The sequence below is a fragment of the Spermophilus citellus genome, assembly GCF_964194105.1.
Source record: "Spermophilus citellus genome assembly, chromosome: 9".
NCBI classification, from domain to species: Eukaryota; Metazoa; Chordata; class Mammalia; order Rodentia; family Sciuridae; genus Spermophilus; species Spermophilus citellus.
In genome coordinates, this window is record NC_138191.1 from 58,766,170 (window position 1) to 58,792,711 (window position 26,542).

General features: G+C 35.6%; 1 protein-coding gene across 9 annotated transcripts in view; it reads left to right on the forward strand.

The window, feature by feature from the left end:
• EVI5 (ecotropic viral integration site 5) overlaps nucleotides 1–26,542 on the forward strand; it is a 214,385-nt gene that overhangs the window by 77,928 nt on the left and 109,915 nt on the right. For 8 of the 9 annotated variants that reach the window (XM_081305335.1, XM_081305339.1, XM_081305333.1 and 5 more), the window contains 5 exons: nucleotides 542–667; nucleotides 2,874–3,017; nucleotides 4,113–4,202; nucleotides 4,304–4,401; nucleotides 25,526–25,586. In XM_081305335.1, the coding sequence (XP_081161461.1) occupies nucleotides 542–667; nucleotides 2,874–3,017; nucleotides 4,113–4,202; nucleotides 4,304–4,401; nucleotides 25,526–25,586 (519 nt within the window). The remainder of the gene's footprint in view (nucleotides 1–541; nucleotides 668–2,873; nucleotides 3,018–4,112; nucleotides 4,203–4,303; nucleotides 4,402–25,525; nucleotides 25,587–26,542) is intronic. The other variant, XM_081305334.1, reaches the window with a different exon arrangement.

A 26,542-nucleotide genomic window follows, 5' to 3' on the forward strand; every position in this document is an offset into this window, starting at 1 on the left:
GGCTGGCTTTGAACTTGCAATCCTGCTGCCTCAGCCTTACAAGTTGCTGGGATTATGGACTTGCACCACCACAATCAGTTGAGATTATGTTTTTTTTGTTCATTGGTAGATCCTCAGAAAAAGAAAAGTATCCAACTCTAAATGAATATTATTGGTTGAATTAATGAATTAGGCCATTTAAGGCAGTTAGTCTTAAAGGTTAAAAGACTTCTTTAACTTTACATTCTTAGAATGAGAACTTAGGGCATCCTGATTTTTTTAAAAAATCCTGTTTCTTTCTTTTTTAAATATCTTTATTTTATTTTTATGTGGTGTTGAGGATCGAACCCAGCACCTCGCGCATGCCAGGCGAGCACGCTACCGCTTGAGCCACATCCTCAGCCCAGGACATCCTGATTTTTACTAATCTATTGCTCTTGAGTGCAATATGTAGCCTCTCAAAACTGTGTTTATGATTGGATGGGTACTTATTTTAAATATAATTTGATTTATTTGTGCATCATAGAATATTAACCTGTGTTACTTTCATCTACTAATGCAGATGCCAGAAGAAGAAGCTTTCTGTGTGTTTGTTAAATTAATGCAAGATTATAGACTTCGTGAACTTTTTAAACCAAGTATGGCAGAATTGGGCCTTTGTATGTACCAGTTTGAATGCATGATACAGGTAAAAGTACAATTTTATGTTTGTTATCATCTCTGAGTGACATCTTTACAAATTTAATGTTAAAAGCATTAAAACAATTGAAAAAAATCAGTGCTTTTAATTGATAGGTAAATTACAGTTTGAAACTAGATAGCAGAGGCATTCTACCATTGAGCTATAGCCCTAACCCTTTTTACTTGTTATTTTGAAATATAGGGTCTTGTGGTTTGCCCAGGTTTACCTCAAACTTATAATCTTCCTGCCTCAACCTCCCAATTAGATGGGATTACAGGTGTGCATCACTATGCCTGGCTTCCAGTTTTTTGGAAATAGAGTTGACAAAAAAGCAACTATGTACCCACCAACAAGCTTAAATGAATACAAACATTGCATCACATGGATACTCAAAAGTATCTGAGATAGGATGGGTATTTGGTTTAAATTAATTTGGCTATAATTTAGTTTTATTATTAATAAGTCAAATGTTATAGATATCCCCAAAGTTTCAACTCTGCATCGTTTCCCCCTTCATCCCTTCTCAGATAGTATCTATCATTCTGAATGTGTCAATTTCTACATCTCAGCTTTTCTTACAAAAAAAAATCCCATTTTTATTGATAAACAATGTTAGGATACATTTTGACATGATCATAAAAACATTGAATATAAATTGTTGTAATTCAGTCCCCAGTATTTTCCCCCCTTCCCTCTATTCCCATCTCTCTACTCTATTGGTCTTTCTGCAATTATATATTTTAAATTAATATATTATAGATATATTTGATATTGGGATTCACTGTGATATATATGTGTGTGTGTGTGTGTGTGTGTGTGTGTGTGTGTGTATGAAAATTTGTCCAAATTCAGACTACTGTTCTTCCCCTATCCTGTTCCTTCTTCTTTCCCCTCAGTGACCTTCCTCTACTCTACAAATCTTTCCTCTCTTTTTAAAATTTTTTTATTTTTATTTTTTAAAGAGAGAGAGGAGGGGGGGGGAGGGAATTTTTTAAATTTATTTTTCAGTTTTCGGTGGACACAATACCTTTTTATTTTATTTTTATATGGTGCTGAGGATTGAACCCAGCGTCCCGCACATGCCAGGAGAGCACATTACTGCTTGAGCCAGATCCCCAGCCCTTTTTCCTTTCTTTTGATGAAATTATCTCTCCTCCCCCCCCCCTTTCTCTCCCTTCCCTTCACTGCCCTATTTTGGATATCAGAGAAAACATTCAACCTTTGACTTTTTGGATTGGCTTAATTAACTTATCTTGATAGTCTCCAGATCCATCCATTTACCAGCAAATGTCATAATTTCATTCCTTTATTTATTTTAATCAGTTGTATATGACAGCAGAATGCTCTTCAATTAATTTTACACAAATGGAGCACAATTTTTCACGTCTTTGGTTATATACAAAATAGGGTCACACCATTTGTACAATCATACATGTACCTAGGATAACGATGACTGTCTCATTCCACAGTCTTCCCATGCCCCCTCCCCTCTCCTACCTCCCCTTTAGCCAATCCAAAGTTCCTCCACTCATTCTAACCCCTCTCCCCCCCATTATGGTTTAGCATCCACTTATCAGAGAAAACATTTAGCCTTTGGGTTTTGGGGATTGGTTTACTTTGCTAAGCATTATATTTTCTAATTCCATCCATTTACCTGCAAATGCCATAATTTTATTCTCTTTTATTGCTGAGTAATATTCCATTATTTATATATATCACAGTTTCTTTATCCATTCATCTTTTGAAGGGCATCTAGGTTGGTTCCACAGTTTGGCTATTGTGGCTGCATCACGGAGTCCTTTGGATATGGACTCAATGAGTGGGATAGCTGGGTCAAATGGTGGTTCCATTCCAAGTTTTCCAAGGAATCTCCATACTGCTTTCCAGACTGGCTGCACCAATTTGCAGTCCCACTAGCAATATGAGTGTGTCTTTTCCCCCACATCCTCGCCAACACTTATTATTGTCTGTATTCTTGATAACTGCCATTCTGACTGGAGTGAGATTAAACTTTAGAGTAGTTTTGATTTGCATTTCTGTAATTACTAGACATCTCAGCTTTTTCACATTATGCTTGACCTGATCTTTGTGTGTGGTATAGGTTAATCTTTTATATAAACTAAACCAGTATAATCTAGTATAAATACAATAATCTGACTTAAAACACTCAATTTTACTATGTTTTAATTTTACTTTGTTTTCTTCTCTTTAGGAGCATCTTCCAGAGCTCTTTGTACACTTTCAGTCTCAGAGTTTTCATACCTCAATGTATGCATCATCCTGGTTTCTGACTATCTTTCTTACAACTTTTCCATTACCAATTGCAACACGGATATTTGATATCTTTATGTCTGAGGTAAGCTAATTGGCAGACTAGCAGCAAGAGCTAAGCAAAGGAGTCATTGGGTTAATTAGAGCAGGGAAGAGATGGGAGCAATAAAAGAGCTCGTGTGTTCCTTGCTCAACTGCTTCTGTGGATAATCTAATTTAAACCATAATTAGGTGGATCCTGTTACTATCCCTATTTGTTAGATGGTAGATGAGAAAACAGAGTTAGAGAAAGGTTAAATAGCTAGTCTGTCTAAGCTGGGTGTGGTAGCACAAAACTATGATCCTAGTGACTTGGGAGGCTAAGGCCGTAGAATTACAAGTTGAAGGCCAGTCTCAGCAACTTAGTGAGGCCCTAAGCAACTTAGAGAGGCCTTGTCTCAAAATGAAAAAATTAGAAAACAAAATAAAATTAGGGCTATCCCCCAATACCAAAAAAAAAAAAAAAAAAAAAGAAGTAGCTTGTCTGTAGACCCACACATACATGTATAATAACTAGGTTCAGACAGAGACAGTTAAATTGTGGAATCTACTTTCTTAATCAAACCTGTTTCTCACTTCCTAACTGATTTATTGAAAATTAGTGAAAGGTAAAATCTACCTTACAGGTAATATTGTTGTAGTGTATCTATTATCCAAACAGCTAGAAATAATTGGTATAATTTTCTTCTATTCTGTGAACATATTGCAAATTGTCTTTTAAGTGTTAGTGACACGTAATGATCCTTTGTCTTCTGTTTTCTGAACCCAAAGTTAATTGTTATTAGTTACATCTTGGCAAGATCAATTTGTATTTCCTATCAAACTACGGTTCAGCCACTGATCTGTTGTAGTTTGCATTTAAATCTCTCCTTACACCTGTTTTTGAGAGTAAAGTTTTCTGGGAATGCAGCTCTGCTTATTTATGTGTTGTCTATGTCTGCTTTTGGGCTACAGTGGCAAAGTTGAATAGTTGTGGCAGAGGCCCACCAAATGTCAAGTATTTGCTGTCTGACTCTTAACTGAAAAGGTTTGCTAGTCCCTAGTTTAGAACACTGAATATTTACTTTAGTATTATTTTGATTTAGTTTTTGTTGATGACAAAGTTAAAACAAATTTGGCTTTATTTAATTTATTTCATCAGGGTTTAGAAATAGTGTTTCGAGTAGGATTAGCACTTCTTCAAATGAATCAGGCAGAATTAATGCAACTTGACATGGAAGGAATGTTACAGGTAAGTCAGTTCATGATTTCTTGTATATCTTTAGATTTAAATATTAAACAATGATAAATGGCACTTAGTGGTTCTTATGTTTTTATTTTACTATATTTTAGCACTTTCAGAAGGTCATTCCACATCAGTTTGATGGTAGTCCAGATAAACTAATCCAAGCAGCTTACCAAGTCAAATACAACTCAAAAAAAATGAAAAAGTAAGTATTTTATATTTTCTGTTTTAGTTATAGGAGTTTGTTGAAGCATATAGGATGTTTAGTGAAAATAACAAAACATTCTAGTGATAATTACATTTTTCCTCCTTAGATGATAGAACTGTATGGTTTTAATTGGTGGTATTAACAGTGGTTTCAATATCAAAGTTAATGTTGGAATGTCACACTACTTTTAATAGTTGTATATAGGACCTCTTGTACTACCTTTAAACTCTTGTTATTCCTTGTATTTTGACTGGAGTTATGAGCCTGGTACATGTATATGTGTGAATGTACAGTTATTGTTAATATTTACTATTATTATTTTGGTGATGGGGATTGAACCCATGGCCTTGTTTGTGCTAAGTATGTGCTATACCACTGAGCTGCACCTTAGCCTAATGTGCTGTTATTTTAAAACCACTTCAGTGGTGTGGTTCCATTTATTGACATTCTTTTCCCCTCAGTTTCCCCAAAATGTCACTTAAGTCCATGAGTAGCATAGCCAGAAAGATAGATGATGAATTGAGAATTTAAAATTTTATGTGTTCTATGTTACCTTCTTTATGTGTGTGGTGTGTTTGTTACTTTCTTTCTTTTTTTTTTTTTTAGTTGTACATTGGCACAGTATATTTATCTATTTTTGTGTGGTACTAAAGATCGAACCCAGTGCCCCACACATGTGAGGCAAGTGCTCTACCACTGAGCTACAGCCCCAGCCCAGGGTATGTTACTTTCTAATGAAGCTTTTTTGGGTATCTATTATAAAAGTTTAAGATAAACATTCTTGGCTCATTTTGGTTTTTTTTTGTTTTTAATAGAAATAGGGTAAGTGTATTAATTAAGAATGATAGCTTTATTCTTCCAGCTTCTAGTACTTAAATGATTTTTAACCTGAGGTCATAGTAGGCATTCTTTTTTTGTGGGAGGCGGATACTGGGGATTGAACTCAGGGGCACTCAACCACTGAGCCACATCCCCAGCTCTTTTTTGTATTTTATTTAGAGACAGGATCTCACTGAGTTGATTAGCACCTTAACAAAAGCTTTGAATTCTTGATCCTCCTGCGTCAGCCTCCTGAGCTACTGGGATCGTAGGCGTATGCCCTTGTGCCCCGAATATAGTATGCATTCATGTATTCTTGACACAGTAATTTTTATGGTATAGAATGCTTTAAAATAGGGAAGGAGAAAGAGAGGTACTAGAGTCTGAATTAGAATAAGATGTATTTCATGCTTATGTAATTATGTCAAAATGGATTCTACTGTATGTATAACTAAAAGAACCAATAAAAATAATAGTAATTTCATATGCAGTTATTATCTTTTCTCTGCAACATGAAATTATATTCTGATTTACAACATACTCCCCGAATGTTTGTTTCTTTTTTTTTGAGAGAGAGAGAGAGAGAGAGAGAGAGAGAGAGAGAGAATTTTTTAATATTTATTTTTCAGTTTTCAGTGGACACAACATCTTTACTTTTTATTTTTTATGTGGTGCTGAGGATTGAACCCAGCGCCCCGCACATGCCAGGCAAGCATATTACCACTTGAGCCACATCCCCAGCCCCTCCCTGAATGTTTATACTCTAGAAAGTATATTAGAATATGAGTGAGAATAATATTTCTAAAATTTATTATCTCTAATTGACAAAAGCAAGCCAATTCATGAGTTTCAACTCTTTTTATTTGAAATTACCTGTGACATTTTTCAAAAATATTTTTTTAGTTGTTGATAGTCCTTTATTTTATTTATTTATATGTGGCGCTGAGAATCAAACCCAATGCCTCACACATGCCAGGCAAGTGCGCTACCGCTGAGCCATAGCCCCAGTCCTACCTGTGACATTTTTAGTAACCACCATCATAACTGAGAAATAGACCAAAAGGCTACTTTGTTCTATAACAGTTAATATCTTAAGGAGTCATCTTGATTTTTGCCTCTTGATAAAACTATATTTAAATCACACTAGTCAAAAAGATTATTTTACTTTAAAAATATGATAGAGAATGAAGTTTTATCTGGGTGCTGTGGTATGTACCTGTAGTTCCATCTACTCTGGAGGCTGAGGCAGGATAATTACTGGAACCCAGAAGTTCAGGCCAACCTTTTCGACATAGCAAGGTTGCATCTGAAGAAAAGAAGGAAAGCTAAAAATGAGAATCTTTAGTCTTCCTGGTAACTGAATCTCTTTTTAGAATTTATCATCCATATAGTCCATTTCTAAAATTTCAGCTATCCAACTTCGACCCTCTAGTTCTTTTACTCCCTTACTCACAATCCCTGTTGTGCTTTATCAGTAAACACAATGGAATATTACTTGTCAATAAAAGAGAATAAAATCATGGCATCTGCAGGTAAATGGATGGAGTTGGAGAAGATAATACTAAGTGAAGTTAGCCAATTCCAAAAAAACAAATGCTGAATGTTTTCTCTGATATAAGGAGGCTGACTCATAGTGGGGTAGGGACGGGGAGCATGGGAAGAATAGACTAACTCTAGATAGGGCAGAGGAGTGGGAGGGGAAGGGAAGGGGGCATGGGGTTAGAAATAATGGTGGAGGGCTGGGGTTGTGGCTCAGTGGTAGAGTGCTCACCTCTCAACTGGGAGGCCGTGGGTTCGATCCTCAGCACCACATAAAGATAAATAAATACAATAAAGGTATTGTGTCCAACCACAAAAATAAACAAATAAATATAAAAAAAAAAAAAAAAGAAATAATGGTGGAATGTGATGGACATCATTATCCAAAGGACATATATGAAGACACGAATTGCTGTGAATATACCTTATATACAACCAGAGATATGAAAAATTGTGCTCTATATGTGTAATATGAATTGTAATACATTCCGCTGTCATATAAAAATCAATTAAAAAAACTTGCTAAAAAAAAGATCCCTATCTGATGTTCAGTATCGTCTTACCTGAATAAATATACCGCCTTTACCTTTATTGCGGTCTATATTTAAATAGCCAAGTGTTATTGCATAGTTTGATTGCTGACAACTGTTTCCACTGCTTCTACATGCATATTTATATTGACTTTAATTTTTCCACTCACCACAGTAGTTATTTCAAACCATACCATTCTTGCCAAGTTCCCATCCCACTTCATACCTCTCAGTAAATTCCCTTACTGTTAATTCATCCACCATCATTTTCAAAATTTCTGTCATTTCCCTGATAGACTTAGCTATATTCCTTTCATCCTTTTTCAAAATACAGTTTTTTTATTTCTTTATTATGTTGATTCAGAATACAAGGTATTGTTTATTCATTCCCATCTTTTTTCAGGCTCTTGTCCTATTAATTATTATTTCTGTCTTTTCTCTTCAACTCTTTTTCTTTCAATTTTATTTTCTTCAATCTAAGAAGGTAATTTTGAGTTGTGGTTTATAAGTTAAAAAAAAACCTTCCTCAATATAGTATTTCATTCTTCTTTTATGAAGCTTAACTGAGGAAAAAAATAGTTTTTACTCATTAGCTTTAGATCATATTTCATCTGACTTTTTAATTGAGAAGCACACAGAAATATGGATTAGAATAATAAACATGCATATGCTTATCTTCTAGAATTAACAGTTGTTAATATTTTGCCATATTTACTTTTTTCTTAGATATTTCAAAGTAAATTATAGAAATCTTGAATACTTTATTCCCTAATGCTTTAGTATTATCACTATAAAATAAAGGTGTTTGTTTCTTTACCACTTAACAAGAATTCTATAATATTGCTGAATATCCAATCTAAGTTCACATTTTCCTAATTGTGCCAAAAATGTCTTTTGCCATCTATTGTAGTGCATTTAATTATTCACTCAGATCTCTTCTTCTCCTCTTGTGGTTCTCTCCAGAACCTAGGGCCTCCTACATCCTAGGCAAGTATTCTACCACTGACTCACATCCTAACCTTGAAACCATTTTTAACCCTTTGTGCTTAACCGTATTCTTCCAATAAAACTATTCCTTTTGAATTTTTCCTTTTTATTCATTCTTTCAAGAAGTACCTCTTGAGCTGGGTGAGGTGGCATGTACCTATAATTCCAGCAACTTGGAAGGAGATGGGAAGATTACACATTAGAGACCAGCCCCAGCAACTCAGTGAGTCCTTGTTTAAAAAAAAAAAAAAGGCTGGCGTATAGCTGAATGGTAAAAGGTCCCTGGGTTCAATTCCCACTGCCAGGAAAAAACAAAAACAACTTCTTGAGTACCTAGTAGTTGCTAATATTGTTCCATTTTTCAGAAATGAAATTTTAGATTTGCTCATAAAGCTTTCATTCTGTGTGGCAAGGCAGAAATTAAAAGGAATTACATATGAGGCGGTGATAAGTTTTTGAAGAAAGACAGTCTTGTTAAAGAAATCAGAGAATCATAAGTGAGTGACATCCTTTTTTATTTTAATTTAATTTTTGCATATTTTTATTGGTGTATTATACATAATAGTGGGATTCATTGTTACATATTTATGTGCACACACCATGTAACAGTATAATTTGGTCAGTATAATTTCCCAGTATTTCTCCTTTCTATTCCTTTTTTCCTCCCCCTGGTCTCTTTCTTTGTACTGATCTTCCTTTGATTTTTTTTTGAGGCCACTCCCCCACACCTTTATTCTCCTTTTCATTTCTAGCTTCCATATATGAGAGAAAACATAACCTTTGACTTTCTGAGATTGGATTATTTCCCTTAACATAATGTTCTCAAGTTCCATCCATTTTCCTGCAAATGACAGAGTTTCTTTTCTATGGCTGAATAAAACTCCACTGTGTGTGTGTATGTATGTACGTATGTGTATGTATATATGTGTGTGTGTGGGTGTGTATACACACACACCAAGTTTTCTTATCCATTCATCCACTGATAGACATCTAGGCTGGTTCCATAGTTTGGCTGATGTGAATTGTGCTGCTATCAAGATGAGTATGCATGTATGACTGTAGTATGCTGACTTTAATTCTTTTGGATAAATACTGAGGTGTGGTATAGCTGGGTTATATGGTGGTTCCATTCCTAGTGTTTTGAGGAAACTTCGTACTGATTTCCATAGTGGGTGTACTAATTTACAGTGTAAAAGTGTTTCTTTTTCTCCTCCTTCCTCTCAAGGCTTTTTCTTTTTTTTTTTTTTTTTTTTTTTTTTGTATTCTTAATGGCTGCCATTCTACCTGGAAGGAGTTGAAATCTTCAGTGTAGTTTTTTTTTTTTAATTTTTGTTTGTTCTTTTTAGTTTTACATGACAACAGAATGTGTTTTGACATATCATACATACATGGAGTCTTCCCATTTTTGCAGCTGTACATGATGAGTTACATTGATCATGAATTCATATATAAACATAGGAAAGTTATGTCTGATTCTTTCTACTATCTTTTATATTCCTATCCCCTCTCTCTTCCCTTCATTTCCCTTTGTCTAATCCAGTGAACTTCTATTCTTTCCCCCCTCTTATTGTATGCTAGCATCAGCATATCAGAAAAAACATTCGGCTTTTGACTTTTTGGGATTGGCTTATTTCACTTAGTGTAATAGTCTCCAGTTCCATCCATTTACAGCAAATGCCATAATTTCATTCTTCTTTATGCTGAGTAATATTCCATTGTACCACATTTTCTTTATCCATTCATCTACTCAGTGTAGTTTTTTAAAATATTTTTTTAGTTGTCAATGGACCTTTATTTACTTTATTTATTTATGTGCAGTGCTGAGAATTGAACCCAGTGCCTCACACATGTAAGGCAAATGTTTTACCACTGAGCTGGTGTATTTTTTTTCAGTGTAGTTTTGATTTGCATTTCCCTAATTGCTGGATGTGTTAAACATTTTTTATATATTTATTGGCCATTTGTTTTTCTTCTTTTGAGAAATGTCTGTTTAGTTCACTTGCCCATTTTTTTTTTGTTCTTTTGGTGTTGAGTTTTTAAGTTCTTCTTCTTCTTCTTCCTTCTTCCTTCTTCTTTCTTCTTCTTTCTTCTTCTTCTTCTTCTTCTAATGGACACAGTATCTTTATTTGTTTATTTTTATGTGATGCTGGGGATAGAACCCAGAGTCTCACATGTGAGAGGCAAGAGCTGTTCCACTGAACTACAACTCCAGCCCTTGAGTTTTTTATGTATTCTAGATGCTAATCCTTTGTCAGAAGAGTAGCTAATACAGATTTTCTTCCATTCTGTAGGTTCTCTCTATACATCCTTAATTGTTTGTTGTACAGAAGCTTTTTAATTTGATGCCATTCCATTGATTAATTCTAGGTATTATTTACTGAGCTTTAGGAGTCTCATTGAGAAAGTAGTTGCTTGTGCATATATGTTGGGAGTGTTGCCCCTACATTTTCTTCTATGAGTTGCATAGTTTCTGGTCAAATTCCTAGATCTTTGATCCATTTAAAGCTGACTTTTTTTTTTTTTTTGGTAGTTGTACATGGACAGAATGGCTTTATTTGTTTATTTTTATGTGGTGCTGAGGATTGAACCTAGTACCCCACATGTGCTAGGCAAGTGCTCTGCCACTGAGCTACAGCCCCAACCCTTTTTTTTTAATATTTATTTTTTAGTTGTAGTTGGACACAATACCTTTATTTTACTTATTTATTTTTATGTGGTGTTGAGGATCTAACCCACGGTCTCGCATGTGCAAGGCAAGTGCTCTACCGCTAAGCCACAACTCCAGCCCCTGACTTTTTTTTTTAATATTTATTTTTTAGTTGGAGTATGACACAATACATTTATTCATTTATTTTCATGTGGTGCTGAGGATTGAACCCAGTGCCTCACATGTGCTAGGCAAGCGCTTTACTATTTAGGTGCACCTCCAGCCTTCAAAATGCCTTTTATGAAGGGTCAGAGATAAGGATCTATTCTCATTTTTCTACATATGGATAACCTGTTTTCCCAGCACCATTTTTTAAAAAGGCTGTCTTTTCTCCAGTATACATTTTTTGGCATCTTTATCAAGGATCAGACAACTGTATCTCTATGGGGTTTTTCTTTGTGTTTTTTATTGTGTTCCATTGGTCTATGTGTCTATTTTCATTCTAGTACCATGCAGTTTTTGTTAATACAGCTCTGTATTGTAATTTGAAGTCAGGTGACAATGATGCCTCTAGCATTGCTTTTTTGTCTTAGAATTACTTTGGCTATTCTGGATCTTTTATTCTTCCAAATGATTTTTAGAACTCTTTTTTCTAGTGCTGTGAAGAATACCATTGGTATTTTGATATGGGGATTGCATTGAATGTGTATATTGCTTTTGGTGGTATGGTCAATTTAACAATACTTAATTCTGCCTATCCATGAACATGAAAAATCATTCCACCTTCTTCTGTCTTCTTCATTTTTTTAATATTTATTTTTTAGTTGTAGTTGGATACAATATCTTCATTTATTTTTATGTGGTGCTAAGGATCGAACTCAGGGCTTGCTGTGCTATGTGAGTGCTCTACCGCTGAGACACAACCCCAGCCCCATGTCTTCTTTATTTTCTTTCTTTGATGTTCTAAAGTTTTCTTTGTAGAGGTCTTTCACTTCCTTAGGTAGATTTAGTCCTTGGGGTGTTTTTTTTTCTTTTTTTTTTATTGGTTGTTCACAACATTACAAAGCTCTTGACATATCATATTTCATACATTAGATTGAAGTGGGTTATGAACCCCCAATTTTACCCCAAATGCAGATTGCAGAATCACGTCGGTAACACATCCACAATTTTACATAATGCCCTATTAGTAATTGTTGTATTCTGCTACCTTTCCTATCCCCTACTGTCCCCTCTCCCCTCCCCTCCCATCTTCTCTCTCTACCCCATCTACTGTAATTCATTTCTCTCCTTGTTTATTTTCCCATTCCCCTCACAACCTCTTATATGTAATTTTGTATAGCAATGAGGGTCTCCCTTCATTTCCATGCAATTTCCCTTTTCTCTCCCTTTCCTCCCATCTCATGTCTCTGTTTAATGTTAATCTTTTCTTCCTGCTCTTCCTCCCTGCTCTGTTCATAGTTGCTCTCATTATATCAAAGAAGACATTTGGTATTTGTTTTTAGGGATTGGCTAGCTTCACTAAGCATAATCTGCTCTAGTGCCATCCATTTCCTTGCAAATTCTATGATTTTGTCATTTTTTATTGCTGCATAGTACTCCATTGTGTATAGATGCCACATTTTTTTATCCATTCATCTATTGAAGGGCATCTGTGTTGGTTCCACAGTCTAGCTATTGTGAATTGTGCTGCTATGAACATCGATGTGGCAGTATCCCTGTAGCATGCTCTTTTAAGGTCTTCAGGGAATAGTCCGAGAAGGGCAATAGCAGGGTCAAATGGTGGTTCCATTCCCATCTTTCCCAGGAATCTCCAAACTGCTTTCCAAATTGGCCGCACCAATTTGCAGTCCCACCACCAATGTACAAGTGTACCCTTTTCTCCACATCCTCGCCAGCACTTGTTGTTGTTTGACTTCATAGTGGCTGCCAATCTTACTGGAGTGAGATGGTATCTTAGGGTGGTTTTGATTTGCATTTCTCTGACTGCTAGAGATGGTGAGCATTTTTTCATGTACTTGTTGATTGATTGTATATCCTCCTCTGAGAAGTGTCTGTTCAGGTCCTTGGCCCATTTGTTGATTGGGTTATTTGTTATCTTATTGTCTAATTTTTTGAGTTCTTTGTATACTCTGGATATTAGGGCTCTATCTGAAGTGTGAGGAGTAAAAATTTGTTCCCAGGATGTAGGCTCCCTATTTACCTCTCTTATTGTTTCTCTTGCTGAGAAAAAACTTTTTAGTTTAGCTAAGTCCCATTTGTTGATTCTTGCTATTAAATCTTGTGCTATGGGCGTCCTATTAAGGAATTTGGAGCCCGACCCCACAATATGTAGATCGGAGCCAACTTTTTCTTCTATCAGACGCAGAGTCTCTGATTTGATATCAAGCTCCTTGATCCATTTTGAGTTAACTTTTGTGCATGGCAAGAGAAAGGGATTCAGTTTCATTGTGTTGCATATGGATTTCCAGTTGTCCCAACACCATTTGTTGAAGATGCTATCCTTCCTCCATTGCATGCTTTTAGCCCCTTTATCAAATATAAGATAGTTGTAACTTTGTGGATTAGTCTCTGTGTCCTCTATTCTATACCATTGGTCCACCCGCCTGTTTTGGTACCAGTACCATGCTGTTTTTGTCACTATTGCTCTGTAATATAGTTTGAAATCTGGTATCGCTATACCACCTGATTCACACTTCCTGTTTAGAATTGCTTTTGCTATTCTGGGTCTTTTATTTTTCCATATGAATTTCATGATTGCTTTATCTATTTCTACAAGAAATGCCGTTGGGATTTTGATTGGCATTGCATTAAACCTATAGAGAACTTTTGGTAATGTCGCCATTTTGATGATGTTAGTTCTGCCTATCCATGAACAGGGTATATTTTTCCATCTTCTAAGATCTTCTTCTACTTCTCTCTTTGGGGTTCTGTAGTTTTCATTGTATAAATCTTTCACCTCTTTCGTTAGGTTGATTCCCAAGTATTTTATTTTTTTTGAGGATATTGTGAATGGAGTGTTTTTCCTCATTTCCGTTTCAGAAGTTTTGTCGCTGATATACAGAAATGCCTTTGATTTATGCGTGTTGATTTTATATCCTGCCACTTTGCTGAATTCATTTATTAGTTCTAGTAGTTTCTTTGTAGACCCTTTTGGGTCTTCTAGGTATAGAATCATGTCATCTGCAAATAGTGATAATTTAAGTTCTTCTTTTCCAATTTTTATGCCTTTAATTTCTTTCGTCTGTCTAATTGCTCTGGCCAGTGTTTCGAGAACTATATTGAATAGAAGTGGTGATAGAGGGCATCCCTGTCTTGTTCCAGATTTTAGAGGGAATGCCTTTAACTTATGTCCATTCAGAATGATGCTAGCCTGAGGCTTAGCATAGATAGCTTTTACAATGTCAAGGTAAGTTCCTGTTATCCCTAGTTTTTCTAATGTTTTGAACGTAAAGGGATGCTGTACTTTGTCGAATGCTTTCTCTGCATCTATCGAGATGATCATATGGTTCTTATCTTTAAGTCTATTGATGTGGTGAATAACATTTATTGATTTCTGTATATTGAACCATCCTTGCATCCCAGGGATGAATCCTACTTGATCATGGTGCACAATTTTTTTGATGTGTTTTTGTATTCGATTTGCCAGAATTTTATTGAGGATTTTTGCATCTAGGTTCATTAGAGATATTGGTCTGTAGTTTTCTTTCTTTGAGGTGTCTTTGTCTGGTTTCGGAATCAGGGTGATGTTGGCCTCATAGAATGAATTTGGAAGAGCTCCCTCTTTTTCTATTTCCTGAAATAACTTGAAAAGTATTGGTATTAATTCTTCTTTAAAGGTTTTGTAAAACTCCACTGTATACCCATCTGGTTCTGGGCTTTTCTTGGTTGGTAGTCTTTTGATGGCTTCTTCAATTTCATCCATTGATATTGGTCTGTTCAAATTGTGTGTATCCTCCTGACTCAGTCTGGGCAAATCATATGACTTAAGAAATTTATCGATGTCTTCACTATCTTCTATTTTATTGGAATATAGGTTTTCAAAATAATTTCTAATTGTCTTCTGTATTTCTGTAGCATCTGTTGTGATATTGCCTTTTTCATCCCGTATGTTAGTAATTTGAGTTCTCTCTCTTCTTCTCTTCGTTAGCATGGCTAAAGGTGTGTCGATCTTATTTATTTTTTCGAAGAACCAACTTTTAGTTTTGTTAATTTTTTCAATAGTTTCTTTTGTTTCAATTTCATTGATTTTTGCTCTGATTTTAATTATTTCTTGCCTTCTGCTATATTTGCTGTTGTTTTGCTCTTCCTTTTCTAGGGCTTTGAGATGAAGTGTGAGCTCATTTATTTGTTGGTTTTTTCTTTTTTTGAGGAATGACCACCAGGCGATGAATTTTCCTCTTAAAACTGCTTTCATTGTGTCCCATAGATTCCGATATGTTGTGTCTGTATTTTCATTTATCTCTAAGAATTTTTTGATTTCCTCCTTTATGTCTTCTGTAACCCATTGGTCATTCAGTCACATATTGTTCATTTTGCATGTGATGTAGGATTTTTCCTTCCTTCTTTTATCATTGATTTCCAGTTTCATTCCATTATGATCAGATAAAATGCAAGGTATTATCTCCACCCCTTTATATTTACTGAGGGTTCCCCTATGGCATAATATATGGTCTATTTTTGAGAAGGATCCATGTGCTGCTGAGAAAAAAGTATATCCATTTGATGATGGTTGATATATTCTATATATGTCAGTTAAGTCTAGGTTATTGATTGTGATATTGAGTTTTATAGTTTCTTTATTCAACTTTTGTTTGGAAGATCTATCCAGTGGTGAGAGAGGTGTGTTGAAGTCACCCATAATTATTGTGTTGTGGTCTATTTGATTCTTGAACTTGAGGAGAATTTGTTTTATGAATGTCGCAGCACCATTATTTGGTGCATAAATATTGATAATTGTTATGTCTTGTTGGTGAATGGTTCCTTTTAACAGTATATAATGTCCTTCTTTATCCCTTTTGATTAACTTAGTCTTGAAGTCGATTTTATTCCATATGAGGATGGCCACCCCTGCTTGCTTACGTGTGCATGGTATATTTTTTTCCCATCCTTTCACCTTCAGCCTGTGTATGTCTTTTCCAATCAGATGTGTCTCCTGGAGGCAGCATATTGTTGGATTTGTTTTTTTAATCCATGATACCAGCCTATGTCTCTTTATTGGAGAGTTTAAGCCATTATCATTCAGAGTTAGTATTGATATATGGTTTGTACTTCCATCCATGTTTGATTATTTATCCTTTTTTTAAAAAAAAATTAGTTTGTTTCTCCATGATTATCTTTCCCCTCGCCCTCTGTCTTTACCAAGGTACTTCCTACTGATGGTTTTGGTTATTGTTTTTCATTTCTTCCTCGTGTAGTGTTTTGCTCAAAATGCTTTGCAATGCTGGTTTTCTGGCTGCAAATTCTTTTAACTTTTGTTTATCATGAAAGATTTTTATTTCGTTGTCATACCTGAAGCTTAATTTTGCTGGATACAGAATTCTTGGTTGGCATCCATTGTCTTTCAGTATTTGAAATACATTGTTCCGTGACCTTCTTGCTTTCAGTGTCTGTGATGAAAAATCCGTTGTTAACCTTATTGGTTTACCCCTGAATGTAATCTGTCTCCTTTCTCTTGTAGCTTTTAATATTTTCTCTTTGTTCTGTATATTGGATATCTTCATAACAATGTGTCTTGGCGTTGGTCTATTGTGATTTTTTTGTGTTCGGTGTCCTGTATGCATCTTCAATTTGTATATCTGTTTCCTTTTTTTATTTCTGGAAAGTTTTCTGTAATTATTTCATTCAGCAGGTTACTCATTCCCTTGGTTTGAATCTCTGTACCTTCTTCTATCCCGATGACTCGTAAGTTTGGTTTTTTTATGTTATCCCATAACTCTTGGATGTTTTTCTCGTGATTTTTTACCAGCCTTTCTGAGTTGGCTAGACTCTTTTCAAGATGATATATTTTGTCTTCATTATCTGACGTCCTGGCTTCTACTTGCTCCACTCTGTTAGTGATACTCTCAATTGAGTTTTTAATTTGGTTTATCGTTTCCTTCATTTCTAGAATTATTGTTTGATTATTTTCTATAATCTCTATCTCCTGGTAAAGATGCTTAACTTCTTCTTTTATCTGTTTATGTAATTCATTCTGAATGTTCCTTAAGTTCTTTATATGACCATTTTTCTGATGAATCTAGGTCCTCCTGAATATTTAGGCTGTCCTGCATTGTTTGTACTCCTTTTCTTCCTTGCTTTTTCAAGCTGCTCATGTTACTTCTTTTTTTTTTTTATTGTTGGTATTCTTGTTCTGTTTGACTGATGAGTTACTGTTTACTCCTATAAATTTATTAGATGCTTGGGAGGAAAGGTATTAGAAGGGAAGGGAAGAAGTCACTAAAGAGAATGAGAGTAAGCAGGTAGAATTCAAGGAAGGGGGGATAAGGTAATTGAAAAGAAATGAAAAGAGAAAAGAAGAAAAAATAGGAAATAAAAAAGAAAAAAATTAAAAAAAATTAAAATTAAAATTAGAAGAAAAATAATTTTAAAAAATCGTAAAAAAAAATGTAAAAACACAACAAGAAAGAAAAATGAAAATGAAAGAAAAACCCAAATCAAAAAAAAAAGAGAAAAGAAAAAAAGAAAAAAAAACTAATAAATGCAGTCTTAGAGTTTGATTAACTTCTCTTCCAGTAGGTGGCGCTGTGCCCACCAGGCAAAGTTTCTCCTGTCAATACGCGGGAACCAATCACTGTGCAGCAGCTCCTCCTCCCAGACTGGGCGAGTCTCCAATCCTGAGTGCCTAGGGCCTCCTCTTGTGTCTAGTCACTTCCCACTTTTCCTCTAGCCAGGCCCCTCTCACGGGTGCCGCTCATCACAATACTGGCTACACGCCAGGTCTGCTGCTCCCGGGAGCCCTGTTTTCATGAACGACTGGGCACACTCTTCCAGTTTGCCATTCCCTCAGACCCTAAGTTTGTGGAGCTTGGGGCTGAGAATCCTCAGCGAATTTTACTTGCCCTCCGGTAGCCACTCCCCCGGTAGCTGGTGCAAGAAACCTCAGCTGTCAGCACTGGTGGGAGCGGTAGTTCCGCGCAGCAGGTCCCGCGCCACGGGTCCTGCACCACCTCTGATTTTCTGGGTCTGGCTATCGTGCTCACAGGAGAGCTGGGAGGGGCCCTTAAGGTTTCCCCAATGTGTGGAGAGGGAAGGCTAGGGAATTACACACCTGTAGCCTCAGGTTTCAATGAAGTTATCTCCTCCGCCGCAGTCTGATGACGTCAGTTCTCTGCCATGGTGGTATCTCTTGCAAATGGCCACAGTTCGTTTCCCTTTGCCGGGCGACCAATGCAACGGGTGGGTCCTTACTGTCTCTCCCAAGCCCCGTTTCAAACCTGTGGCCACTACCTATGAAGGCTGGGTAGGCATTTACCTCCGTAGGATGAGAAGGGCTGACCAGTTGTTTCAGCCGGATGGATTAGTGCTGAGTCACAGCTGTTTGTCTGCGGGAAGCAGGCGAACAGGAGCTTGAATTCAGCCGATCCGGGCTCAGAGTGTGTTCTGAGAGGCCCAGACTGTTCGCCCCAGATCCACGTCAGCTCAGCATTGCCTAGTGATCCTGAGCAAACAGATTTAGGTTGTTTACGACTCCCTATGCCTGCACAGCTGAAGAGGTCAGAGACTTGATCTCTCTGCGCCTGCCGCCATGTTGGAATCAATCCCTTGGGGTGTTTTTGTGTGTGAATTTTGGTTGGTTGTTTGTTTTGTGTTTTGTTTTTGAAGCTATTGTGAATGAGATTGTTTTCCTACTTTTTTTCTCAGCAAATTCATTATCCGTGTATGGGAAACTATTGATTTCTGTATGTTGATTTTGTAACTTTGCTGAATTTGTGTATTAGCTCTAAAAGTCTTCTGATGGACCTTTTTGGATCTCCTAAGTACAGGATCATGTCATCTACGAACAGTGATCATTTGACTTCTTCTTTTCCTATTTATATCCCTTTCTTCTCTTGCTTAATCTTCTGGCTGGAATTTCTAGTACTATATTGAGTTGGAGGGGTGAGAGTGGACATCCTTGTATTTTCTAGGATTTTAAAGGGAATGCTTTTAGGTTTCCCCCTTTCACTGTGACTTTGGGTTTTTTGTATGCAGCCTTTATGAAAGCTCCTTCTATTCACAATTTTTTTAGTGTTTTTATCATGTAGAGGTGCTGCATTTTGTCGAAGGCTTTCTGTGCATCTGTTGAGATGACTGTGTGTGTGTGTGTTTTTTTTTTTTGTCCTTAGTTCTGTTGTAGTGGTGAATTACATTTATTGATTTGCCTATTTCCATTCTTACAACCCTGAGTAAAACCAGCTGGATCATGATGTACAGTCCCTTTAATATACTGTTGAATACAGTTTATTTAAGGATTTTTGTATCGAAGTTCATCAGTAGATTTGTCTGTAGATTTCTATCTTTGATATGTCCTTATGTCGTTTTGGTAGGAAGGTAATATTAGCTTCATAGAATGAATTTGGAAGTGTTCCATCCCTATTTCCTGGAATAATTTGAGGAGCATTGACATTAGTTGTTCTTTTCCAGTCTGGCAGAATTCTGAAAATACATAAGGTCCTGGGCTTTTTTTCTTTTTTATTACTTTTATTTATTATTATTATTATTATTATTATTATTATTTATTTTATTTATTATTTATTCTTTTTATTACTTCTTCTGTCTTATTCCTAGTTTTTTATCTGTTTATATTTTCTGTGTCTTCTTGATTCAATTTTTCTAGGTCATATGTGTCTAGAAATGTATCTATTTCTTTTAGGTGTTCCAATTTTTTGGAGCGTAAGTTTTCAAAATAATCTCTAATGATTCTCTGGATTTCTGTGATGTCTCTAGTGATTTCTCCTTTTTCATCTCTAATTTGATTAATTTGGATCTTTTTTCCGTTTGGTTAGTTTGGCTAAATGTTTATCAATCTTCTTTGTTTTATCAAAGGACCAACTCTGCATTTCATTGATACTTAGTATTTTTTTTTATTTTCAAAGTTCATTGATTTTTGCTCTGATCTTAATTATTTCCTTCTTTCTACTGGTTTTGGAATTGATTGATTCTTATTTTTCAAGGGGCTTGAAATACATCATTAGGTTGTTTATTTGTGATCTTCTGGTTATTTTTTGTAACTCCTGATTATTTTCTGTAAATCTTTGAAATTTAGTCTGAAAGCAATGTAACACCAGTAGAGGCATGATCCAAATCAACATCTTATAAAGACCACTCTGGTGGTAGTGTGCAGAAAAGACTTAAGTTATAAAACTGGCAGTGGAGAGCACAGTTATGCTAATAATTTAGACAAGCCACAATGAAGTTCTAAAAAGCAACTCTCAGTGGAGGAGGAACAAATTAACTTCACAATGGAGAAACCTGGCAGGCAGTACCTCAGTCAGCTGATCCAGATCTGTAGAGAGTTTGTACCCATTTAACATGACATTTACTCTGTGGTCTTCCCAAAGACCCATAACTTCAGTGTAATCATGAGGAAAAACATGAGACACATCCCATTTGAGAAATATTCTACATATAACCTAACTCAAAACCGTGAATCTCATCAAAAAACGAGAAACTCTCAGCTTAGCCGGGTGTGCTGGCACATGCCTATAATCGCCAGCAATTTGGAAGGCTGTGGCAGGCAAGTTGTAATTTTGAGACCAGCCTTGACACTTATACCCTATTTCAAAAAATAAGAAGGGCTGGGGATATAAGGTAGAGCACCCCTGGGTCAATCCCCAGCATTGCCGCCCCATTGCCACCCCCCGCCCCCCCCCAAAAAAAAGGAAAGAAAAGAAAAAGGAACTGTTACAGTCAAGATGAGCTTAAGGAAACATGAAAACTAAATTTTATGTGGTATTCTGGAACAGAAAAAGAACATTAAGCAAAATCTAGGAATGGATTTTAGTTAACAGTAATATATTAATATTGGTTCATTACATGTAACAGTGTACCATGTTATAATAGGGGAAACTGGGATGAGGTACTAAGTATTCTGTACTGTCTTTATAATCTTCTTGTAAATCTAAAACTGTTCTAATATTAAAGCCTGCCTCATGTACTTACTGAGACCCTCAGTAACTTTGCAAGACCCACTGACCGACTGACCTATCTTCCTTCCTTTCTCTCTTTCTCTCTCTCTTTCTCTCTCTCTCTCTTTCTTTCTTTCCTTCTCTCTTTCTCTCTCTCTTTTTTTACTTCTTCTTTCTAGATACACATGACAGTAGAGTATATTTTGACATATTATACATGCATAGAATCAGTATAACTTGTTCTAATTAGGATCCCATTATTGTGGTTGTATGTGACATGGAATTACACTGGTTGTATATTCATGTATAAGGATAGGAAAGATATTCATTCTACTGTCTTTTGTATTTCCATCTTTCCATCCCCCCTAACTTTCCTTCATTCTTCTTTATCTGTCTAATGAACTTCTAATCTTCTCTTCCCTTGTTCTCCTTCCCAGAGAGAACATTTAGTCTTTGGTTTTTTTGAGATTGTCTTATTTTACTTAGCATGATATTCTTCAGTTTCTTCCGTTTACCCACAGAGGCCATAATTTCATTCTTCTTTATAGTCAATATTCCACTGTGTATATATACACCACATTTTATTTATCCATTCATCTGTTGTAGAGCACCTAGATTGGTTCCGTAGCTTGGCTATTGTGAATTGAGTTGCCATAAACATTGAAGTGGCTGTGTCACTGTAGTATACTGATTTTAAGTCCTTTGGGTATAAATCAAGTAATGGGATAAGTGGGTCAAATGGTGGTTCCATTCCAGGTTTTCTAAGGAATCTGCATGCTGCTTTCCAGAGTGGTTTCACCAATTTTCAGACCCACTAATAATGTGTAAGTGAACCTTTTCCCCCACATCCTTGCCAACATTTATTGTTATTTTTTCTTTTTGATACCAGGAATCAAACTCAGGGACACTCAATCACTGAGCCATATCCCCAGCCCTGCTTAGTGCCTCACTTTTGCTGAGGCTGGCTTTGAACTTGTGATCCTCCTGTCTCAGCCTCCCAAGCCTCTGAGATGAACAGCATGTGCCACCATGCCCAGCCTTTACTTGTATTCTTGATAATTGTCATTCAGACTGGAGTGAAATGGAATCTCAGTGTAGTTGTGATTTTCATTTTTGTAATTGCTAGAGATGTTTGAACATTTTTCATACATTTTTTGACTGATCGTATTTCACAGTACCTTAGCCCACTTATTGATTGGGTTATTTTTCTTTTGTGTGTGGGTGTGTGTGTATTAAGTTTTTTTTTTTAGTTCTTTGTGTATCTCGGAGATGAATGCTCTACCTGAAGTGCTAGTGGTAAAGATTTTCTCCCATTCTATAGACTCTCTGTTCACGTTGGTTGTTTCCTTTGTGATGAAGAAATTTTTTTAGTTTGCTACCATTTATTGATTCTTGATTTTACTTCTTACACTTTAGGAGTCTTATTGAGGAAGTCAGTTCCTAAGCTGATATGGTATAGAGTTGGGCCTATCTTTTCTTCTAGTAGTTGCAGAGTCTCTGGTCTTTTGCTTAGGTCTTTGATCCACTTTGATTTGACTTTTGTGCAGGGTGAGAGATAGAGATTCAACTTTATTCTGCTACATATGGATTTCCAGTTTTCCCAGCACCATTTTTTTGAAGAGGCTATCTTTTCTTTTGTTTAATGTTTATTTTTTAGTTTTAGGTGGGCACAATATCTTTATTTTTTATTTTTATGTGGTGCTGAGGATTGAACCCAGTGCTTCACTCATGCCAGGTGAGTGTGCTACCACTTGAGCCATATCCCGAATCCAAGAGGCTATCTTTTCTTCAATTTATGTTTATGGCACCTTTGTCTAGCACCTTTGTCTAGTATGAAATAACTGTATGTGTGTTGGCAGGACTCTGTTCCATAACATGGTGCCAATACCATGCTGTTTTTGTTACTACAGCTCTGCAGTATAATTTACTGGTATTATGTACCTCCTGAGTCACTTTTCTCGCTAAGGATTGCTTTGGCTCTTCTGGACCTCTTATCTTTCCAAATGAATTTCCTGACTGTTTTTTCTATTTCTGTGAAGTATGTCATTGGAATTTTAATAGAGTCACATTAAATCCGTATAGCACTTTTGGTAGTATGGTCATTTTGACAATATTAATTCTGCCTATCCAAGAACATGGGAGGATAAGACCTTTTTTCCAAAATAAAAAATAAAGGAACCTTTTGTACAATACCCAATACAAAACAAATAAACAAACAAAAACCCCATTGTCTTTGGAGATGAAGAAGTAATAGTGAAGTTTAAAGCATTGTTAGGAGGTTGAATTGAACATGTTTGGTGACCGAATTGAGAAGCAAGATTAAGTGAAGACTCCTAGTGTTTTGTTTTAGGTGGTTACATGAATAACAATGACATTTTCACATAGTACATAATAATCAATTACTCAAAGTAGTTGTTTTCAAAGGCTATATGCTAATTTCAACAGTGCAGCCATTGTTCAAAATATTTTACATCTCCTGGAATCTTTTATAAATTATTTTTCATACCTTAATGAGAGACATAGTGTTGTAGCAGTCAGGGATGTGTGAGTTGAGGCAAGTTTTTATGTCTCAGAATGAGTGTAGAAACCTATAACAAGTTTCTGTTAGCTAAGTGAGATGATGGATATAGATAGTAAATAGGTTTTTGTCCTTTGAGGAGGAATTTAATCTTTGCAACAGTTAAATTATTTCATGCCTGATCTGGTTAATATTTGCAGTAATTGGTTGAGAACCAGAAAAAAATAATTTGATGGGATTAGTTTTTGGTGTATGTATACATATATAATATATTATTTATATAATTAATTAATTTATATATAAATATATATTTTAATATATATTTTAAACTGGGGATTGAATCCAGGGGTGCTTTACCACTTAGTTACATCCTCAAATCTTTTTAATTTTTAAATTTTGAGACAGAGTCTTGCTAAGTTGCTCAGGCTAGCCTTGAACTTGCAATCCTTCTCAGTCTCTTGAGTTACTGGGATTTCAGGCATGAACCACCATGGGTGGGATTGACCTATGAAATTTTTAAAGATAATTTTAGAATTATAGAATTAGATCATTTTAGAATTATAGTAGAGTTGGTAAAATAGCTTATTAACTTATTTGTCATGTTTTACTCTCCTTTAGTCAGTGACAGTTCTTTGAACTTGTGATCCTCCTGTCTCAGCCTCCCAAGCCTCTTAGTCTTTTCTAGAGACAGGGTTTCTCTAAGTTGCCTAGGCTGGCCTCAAACTTGGGATCCTTCTGTCTCAGCTTCCCGAGTAGCTGGGATTACAGTTTTTTTCTTGACTTTCATAACCTTTCTTAAATATTTACTTTTTAGTTTTAGGTGGACACAATATCTTTATTTTATTTTTATGTGGTGCTGAGGATCAAACTCAGTGCCTCATGTGTGCTAGACGAACACTGTACCACTGAGCCACAACCCCAACCCCATAACCTTAATGCTTTTGAAAAGAGCTTGGCAGTTATTTTGTAGAAGGTCCTTCAATTTGGGTTTGTTTGATGATTTCTTTTACTTGAGGTATATGCATTACTAGGAAGAAGTCCAAAGAAGCAGTATGTCCCTCTTACTACATCTTCACAGGGACACATATTCAGTTTGTATTACTGTGATTTTAGCCTTGATCAGTTAGCTCAGGTGCTACCTACCAGGATTCTGTACCATGTATTTACTATATTCCCTTAGTAATTACTAAATATTTTGAGAAATATAATTTAAGACTGTGTAAACCTTGGTCACTAAGTGATCCACTGGTATTTTTTTTGTCTGTGGCAGTTATTATTGTGACATTCTAATGATAAATTTTGTATTTGCCTCATTCCTTCTATAGACATTTTTAATTGGAATTCTTCTATAAGGAAGAATTGCTCCTTTAACCTTACCATAATTTTTTAAGTCAGTGCTAGTGTTAGGATTTTTTGAACAGTGCAGGTGTGTTTTAATTTGAAGGGAATTGATAGTTGGTTCTTTCATAGGTTTAGGGATGAGTAGAATTTGTCAACTTAGTTTTGTATTTGGTACTTTATGTGTTTCACTTTCTAAACTTCACTGTAGTATGGCACTTATTTTTGTCATTTGTAAGTAATTATTGGTTGGTTTGTTTATTTATTTTTGTAGTAGGGTTTGATCCCAGGGTGCTTAACCATTTAGCCACATCTCCAGCCCTTTTAAAAAATTTTTTCTTTTGAGACAGGGTCTCACTAAGTTGCTTAGGGCCTCACTAAGTTGCTGAGGCTGGCTTTGAACTCCTGAGCCACTGGGATTATAGGTGTGTGCCACTGAGCCTGGCCAAAGTGATCATTTGTAAAACTCCATGTAACTCTTCAGGTGATTTTACTCATATCAAGATCTCAAATGATAAACTGAGGAAAATTAAATTGTATTTTATGTTAATATGTATTTTTAAATTTTATAATCTAATAACTACTTTTTAATGAAAACATACCTTCATTTAACTTTTTTTTATTTTCTTCTTAGGCTTGAAAAGGAATACACTACAATAAAAACTAAAGAAATGGAAGAGCAAGTTGAAATTAAAGTAAGAATTTCAGAGCTTTTTTAAGTGCTGAAGACAAATTGAATTCAATTACTTAGCAATAGATATTAGGTTATATTGATATATTGTTGCCATCTGCAGTAAATTTAGCAATGAAGTTTTTATTTATTTACTGACCATCCTCCTAGGTTATAGTTAAAAATAGACATTTCCTAAGATAGGATTGTGCGACTGAAGTGGCTTTATTCTAGTGGCACAAAAAAGTAGCGCTTCCTTTTTCCTAGACATCTTGGTGATTACTTAGAGAGAATGAGCTCCTTGAGAAGATAATTACATTCCATTTAAGAATAATTGTAAAAGGGTAGAGAAAATCATCTGTAACACATTATGCTCAAGCCAACAGGATCATAATCTACAGACAAACAAATAGAACAAATCATTACAGTAGAACTAATTATTGCTGTCTTAAAGTGCAGGAAGCTTTGATCAATGAATTTCTTTCTACCCTAAGCAAAGTTATTTATACTTTTGAACTACTTCCCTCCAAGATAACAGATTTTTTATTTAAAGGACATGTAAATAACCTGCACACATTCTAAAATTCTTATTTGTACCTCCTGTAAGCCTAGAAGGGTCTTAGTTGAGGGTCTTTGGCATACATCGTAGGAACTTTCACTTTGAAAAACTTCAGTGCTTTTTATCTTTTTTTTCTTTTTTTCAAATAAAGTACTATGGGTTGAATCCAGGGGTGCTAAGTCATGTCCCAGCCCTTTTTATTTTTTATTTTGAAACAGAATCTCACTAAGCATAGGGATTCACTAAATTGATAAGGCTGGCTTTGTGATTTTCCTGCCTCAGCGTCCTGAGCCACTAGGATTAATAAGCATATGCCATGATGCCCAGCATTGGCTTTTATCTTGATGCTACAGTAGGGGGATGATGAGTGGAAGCATCAGTTGCATACTGTGATCCAGTTTCTAATCTTACCCCACAAAAAT